The 6318-nt window shown below is 59.6% G+C and overlaps 1 protein-coding gene across 1 annotated transcript; it reads left to right on the top strand.

Moving 5' to 3' along the window:
* Positions 1–435: 435 nt before the first annotated feature.
* KLHDC7A (kelch domain containing 7A) lies at positions 436–6064 on the top strand (the record flags this gene model as incomplete). Its single annotated transcript, XM_081145977.1, has 1 exon — positions 436–6064. One exon carries the CDS (start codon positions 436–438, stop codon positions 2800–2802), a length of 2367 nt encoding a protein of 788 aa, XP_081002103.1. The 3' UTR covers positions 2803–6064.
* Positions 6065–6318: the final 254 nt, after the last annotated feature.

Here is a 6318-nt window from a genome sequence, read left to right as displayed (position 1 = left end):
AACCCTCCCAGCCCAGTCGATTTGCAAAAGAGAAAATAAAGCACGCACACAAATAGTAGCCAGCCCCACCGTTTCCTAGCATCGGGTGACTGTTTGGTCAAGAGCTTCCTCCCTCTTCATGAACCGGCTGGACGCTCTGAACATCCTCCAGCTGCTGCTGGCCCAGGTGGCTGATCACAAGGTCGGCCCCGGCAGACCCCACGCCCGGGGAAAGCACTGAAGGGTCCAAGGAGGCTCGCCTGAGCTCTGCCGGCTGGGGCTCCAGGGCCGCCCTCTGCCAGCTCAAAGTCACCTTTGCTCCAACTCCTCCGCTGGCCGGCCAGAGCAGCCCAGAACCCCCTCTGCTCAGCTCAGCAGGAACAAGGAACCGGCCCCTATTGGGCAATTATTAATCAGATTCTTGACATTCCTCGGCCCCAGGTTGGCTTGGGAAACATGCTCCCTGAAGGAGGAGGAGCTGAGGCCCGGGACTGGCATTTGGACATGCAGCTGACCGGCAAGCTGGTGCTGTCCGCAGCTGCCCTGCTCCTGGTGACCGCAGCCTACAGGCTGTACAAGTCGAGGCCTGCCCGAGCCCCACTGTGGGGCAGAAACACCAAGGCCAAGGCCGAGGAGGAGGCAGAGGGCTCTGGGCAGCCTGAAGTCCATGGCGCTGCTCCTGGGACGACCCACCGGGGGCTGAGATGCCGGAGCGGAAGCAAGGGGTCCGGAGTACTGTGGGGCTGCAGCTGGGAGAATCCGGGGGGCTCCCCAGGCCTGGCAACGGGAGCCTCTTCCAGCGACTTGGAGGCCGGAGAGACTTGGAAGCCGGAGAGGAAAGGAGCTGGGGAGGATCGGGGTGGGCGGTGCCTGGAGTCCGGCCTGGCACCTCCTGGCGCTGTTGGCGGTAAGCCCAAGCTGCCCCACTGCCCCCATCTGGCCACTGAACCCAAAAGCTCCCCAGCTGCCCTCGCTGCGGTGGACGGCAGCGGTGTGAGGGGTGAGCCTGCTCCCTGGAGGGACGGTGGACTCCCCGAGCACACGGGGACTGGGGAGCAGGGGTCCCCCAACCAGCCCTGGACGGCCCACTCGGAAGGCAAGAACAACATGAACAAGAGCTGGGTCTTCACCCGCGTGACGGGGGCCTGCAGGGCAGAGGCTGGGGCTCTCCAGGCTGCCTCAGACATGGGCCTGGCCCTGCATCAGCAGGAGGGGGCCACCAATGCCTCCTACACCTTCTCATCGGTGGCCCGGGTTAGAGTAGAGGAGAATTTCATACAGGAGAGGGTGGCGGGGATCGGGCCCAGGCTGCAGGGCAAGGTGTACGAGTACTATGTCGAATCTACCTCCCAGGCCACCTCTGGAGGCAGGCTGGCCCCCAGGACAGCAGCCCTGGCTGAGGCTCCACCTCCTGTGCCAAGCCCCCTGGGAACAGGAACAGTCCCCAGAGGCCATGACAATGACGGAGAAGGTAGAGCCGATCCAGCCGCCTCCTACCAGCCTGTGCTGCCGGCCCCCGGGCAAGGCTTCAGCAGGAAGGAGAGCCTCCTTCAGATCGTGGAGAACCCCGAGCTGCAGCTGCAGCTCCACGGCTTTGGGAGCCCCACTCCGTCCTGCGCAGACCACAGTGCCCCATCCAGCTGCCCCACGTCCACATCCGGGGAGTCTCTGGAGTCCAGCTTAGCAGGAAGCAGCGGGGAGCCCAACCTGGAGCTCGTGGCTGGGACCAATTTCTTCCACCTCCCTCTCACCCCAGGTTCGGTCCCAGATGTCCACCTGGATCTGGGCAATTGCTACGAGGTATTGACCTTGGCCAAGAAGCAGAACCTGAAGGCTCTGAAGGAGGCGGCCTACAAGGTGATGAGTGACAACTACCTGCAGGTCCTGCGTAGCCCGGACATCTACGGGCTCCTGAGCGGGGCAGAGAGGGAGCTGATCCTTCAGCGACGGCTGCGGGGCCGCAAGCACCTGGTGGTGGCCGACGTGGGCTCCCAGGAAAACTCGGGCCGCCTCTGTTGCTATGATGAGGAACGGGATGTCTGGCACCTGCTGGCCCATCTGCCCCCAGAGGCTGTGTCCCGCGGCTGTGCCGTCTGCAGCCTCTTCAATTATGTCTTTGTGGTGTCGGGCTGCCAGGGGCCCGGGGGCCGGCCCTCCAACCGAGTCTTCTGCTACAACCCTCTGACCGAGATCTGGAGTGAGGTGTGCCCGCTGAACCAAGCCCGGCCACACTGCCGGCTGGTGGCCCTGGACGGGAACCTGTACGCCATTGGGGGCGAGTGTCTGAACACGGTCGAGCGCTATGACCCGCGCCTGGACCGCTGGACCTTCGCCCCGCCGCTCCCGAACGACACCTTCGCCCTGGCGCACACAGCCACGGCATGCGGCGGGGACATCTTCGTCACGGGCGGCACGCTGCGCTACCTGCTGCTCCGCTTCTCGGCCCAGGCGCAGCGCTGGCAGGTTGGCCCCACGGCGGGCGGCAAGGACCGCACGGCCGAGATGGTGGCTGTCAACGGCTTCCTCTACCGCTTCGACCTCAACCGCAGCCTGGGCATCGGCGTGTACCGCTGCAGTGCCAGCGCCCGTCTCTGGTACGAGTGCGCCACGCACCGGAGGCCCTGCCCGGACGCCTTCCGGTGCGCGGCGGTGGGCAGCCTCGTATACTGCGTGGGGCGCCGGCACACGCTCCTCTTCCTGGCCGACAGCGTCTCCCCCAGGTTTGTGCCCAAGGAGCTGCAGAGCTTCCCTTCCCCGCAGGGCACCCTCCTGCCCACCGTCCTGACCTTGCCCGGCCCCAATGTGCCTCAGACCAGGGTCTAGCTGCCCCCCTGCTGGGCTCTTCCTGCAAAACTGGAGGCAAGGAGCACCCTGCCCGCTGCTCCGTGGGCCATCTCTGGGAGAGGAGGCGGCCAGGGGTGTGGCCGGCACGGTCCTACCTCCTTCCGTGGCTGGGCTCTGAGGTGCTTTGCTGTTAGGGGGCTGCCGGGGACAAGGGTGAAAATAGAACTAGGGACTGAGGTTCCGAGGCCAAGGGCAGCCACATCTCCAGGGATGGCTTCAAGTCGGAACTGGGAGGGGGGGTGGCTCCAGGACGCTAGCAAACTTCAGGGGCACAGCCTTATCACAACCATGATTCAGGAGCCAGCTGACCCCCAGTGACCCCTCAAGCTGACCCCACTGGAGATGGGCCCCTTCTTAAACACTGGCCCCTGGGTCCCAACAGCAAGGTTCCCAGAAGCACCTGGAAAAAGGGAGGTGGTTCAGGCAGGACTGGAAGGAAGGAGCCCAGGGCAGCCCCAGGGGACCCAGCCAGAGGGAGAGACGGTTGGAGAAGTCCAACAGCTCAAGTTGAAGGACTTTTATTTTTGCCTACAGAGTAAATTAACCAAAGCCCACTTTAGATTTTCTCATTACCTGGAATTCTAGCATGAGAAGCTTCCATTTTTAGCAGCCATTTGACATGGTACATCTTCTTGTCGGGTCGACTAAGAATACAGTTAATCTCAAGAGAGGCAGGAGATGTGACCCAAAGGCCACTGTCCTCCTCGGGCCCACTGACTCTCCCCCAGATCTCAGGATCCTTCACTATACAGCTCTCCAAGCAACCCGGCCTCACATCTGGGGGGTCGGGGCAGCCACTGCCAGTCAACCCTTTCAAGCTGGTGAGAGCCGACGGCGTAATTTGCCCTCCCTGTGCCATATTGCCACCTGGCCAGCATCAGACAGGAGAGGACCAGGGAAGGGCAGGCCCGCGATGGAGCCTCTGAGGAACTAGAAGTGATACACTGGGAGACTGGGCTCTCCTTTCACATCAGGTTTGATAACCTCTCAAAGGGAGGAGACCTTCCCGGCTCAGGAGGTCACCCATTCCCCTGGAAGGAAGACAGAGAGACTGGTCCAGTCTCTAGCCACAGCTCTGCTCCATCCGAGGGAAATGCACACACAGACGGAGGAGCAGCCATGCTCTTGGTCCCAGCCAGGAGCCAGGGGAGCCAGGGGAGCCAGGACTCCTTCTATGAGACAAGAAGCATGGAGGAAAGGAGTAGAGATAGGAGTGCACCAGGGTAGGGCTGACGGGCCAATAAGGATGCCTTGGGCTTCAGCATCCCTGTCTTGAAAGATGCAGGATTGGAATAAAAAATGACAAGGACTTTTATTGGACCACACAAGGCCCAGGCCTGGGAGGTGGGCTGCTTAGTTTATTCCTAAATTGGAGGCTGGGAAAGGAAAAGTCAACTGGGACTATGGCTGGCACCTGGGAAGAGTGACCCCCCTTGGCCAAGGTTATGCTCAAGGTCAGAGTCAACATTCAGGCATGAACCTCCAAGGGACCCAGGAGGTTGGGGCTGGGGAGGCTTCAGTGACGTGACTAGGAGGTACCATCAGCATTGTGGTGCCAGGCGGGGGTTTGCTTGAGAGGAGAACCCCATCTAGGAGCTGGGGCAGGTGGAGTCAGATCCAGCCCCAGGGACAGGTCCAGGTGAGGAGTCACGTGGAAGACAAGGCCACAACCAAGCCAAGTAGAGTGTGGGGAAGGCTCCAGGCCAAGAGTGAACTAGGGATCACTCTGGAGAACCTTTCAGGAGTCCATTGTGTACATATGGTGAGAACTAAGGACATGATTCCAGGGACAAGGCAGGTGTGGCCTTCACGTGAGAGGGAGAGCTGAGCTTCGGGCCTGGGCTGAGGTGGGAAGTAGTGACAGCTTGTATCTGCCTCCCTGTGGTCCCCTGGCAGACATCACTAACCGATTGTCATACCTTTTCCTGTTGAGCCCTTATAACGGCCTCAGAACTGTTTCAGCACAGGGCCCCAGGCCATCATTCCCTGTTAGAGCTGGTGTGTTTCTTGTCTCTGGAGCTGGGTTCAGGGATGAGAGTGGTCAGAGCCATCACGGTAGAACAAGGGAGCTCGGGCCTTCAACGACCACCTGGAGGCATGACATTTACCAAAGGTGAAGCCAGGCACTGTTCCTGGTGCTGGAGGATCCCTGCAGGGATCCCAGCCCCACAGATGCTCACATTCTAGTGGAAGAAAAAAGGCATTTTGAAAAGAAGCACATAAATAAATAGAACCTATGCAGGGTGCGTGCCAGAGAGACGGATAGGCAGGGAGTAGGACAGCGTGATCAGGCCTCCCAGATAAGATGACACTGAGCAGAGACCTGAGTGGAAATCTGGGGGACTGCAAAGGGCACGGGAATCCTGGCCGTGCCCTGAAAGCCTTGGTCATGTGGGCAGGAGGGCAGGTCTGCCTCCCAGGAGCTCCATCCCGGTGTGAACTGGCAGGAGCCCAGCTTGTCTGCGGTCGCCTTTCACATACAGAAGAGAATCGCGTTCCACTGACATTTATGAGAGAGGCTCCTGGCATGGGGATAAGCCGCATTCCCAAGAGAGAGGCAGTGTTCATACATTTAAGGACGAGAGAGTGATCACCAGGACACCACAGGCCCCACAGCTGGGTGCATGGCTGGTGTCAGCTGCCCACGTGGCTCCATGGGGTCAGGGTCCAGGATTTCCACCTGATCTTGTTTCATAGCCTGATCTTCTGTCAACCCGTAGCCTCAGCCTCAGCGTGGCCTCTGTGGCCAATAAAGCTGCTCCCTGGGCCGTTGGTCCTGCTTTCCCACCTAGAGTATTTTCTTCTTCAGAAAAAAAAACACAAAACTTTAAGTTTGGGTTGCTTTCTACGGTAGGCCAACCACGCCATTACAGAAAAGAGAAAAATAGGAAAATAGAGGAAAGTATTAAAAGAAACTCTCCAATTAACCCCCGCTGCGGTGCGGCCCCCCCAGCCTGTCTCCCCTGCGCGTGATTTCGCTCGGCTCGGTTTTGGCCTCAGCGCGACTGTGCTGAACACACAATTCAGTTGCTCCCTCTCTTCACTTAGCTTTGGAAAGAAGCACTTCCCCGCATTATTACAAACCCTCTGTAAACATCTTTTCAATCGTTGCACAATACTCCATCCAGTGGCTGTACCACGGTTTATTTAACATCCCCCCTCCTGTTGGGCCTGTAGATTTTTTTTTTCTCCTGTTGGTTTCTTTTTCCATCATAAATAAAACGTCTCTCGTTTTCTTGTCCCTCTCTGTCTGGGGCCTCTATCAATATTTACAAGAGAAGCCCAGCCTAGGTCTTGTCTGGAATAGCCGAGTTGTTAAAGCAACCGAAGCCACAGCATTTGCCTAGGGCTGGGGCCTGGCCCGGCTCTGACTGCAGGGCACAGGGCGGCCCTCGGAAATGCCCAGCCTGAAAGGCAAAGCTGTCCGGAGGGGCATCCCAGGTGCCCCACCCTGTGGTGTTCCTGCAGCCAGGATGTAAGACAGAGGGAGCCCCT

The sequence above is a fragment of the Miniopterus schreibersii genome, assembly GCF_964146895.1.
Source record: "Miniopterus schreibersii genome assembly, chromosome: 8".
Lineage (NCBI taxonomy): Eukaryota > Metazoa > Chordata > Mammalia > Chiroptera > Miniopteridae > Miniopterus > Miniopterus schreibersii.
Note: the sequence above shows the minus strand (reverse complement) of the source record. Positions and strands in the feature narration are given on the sequence as shown.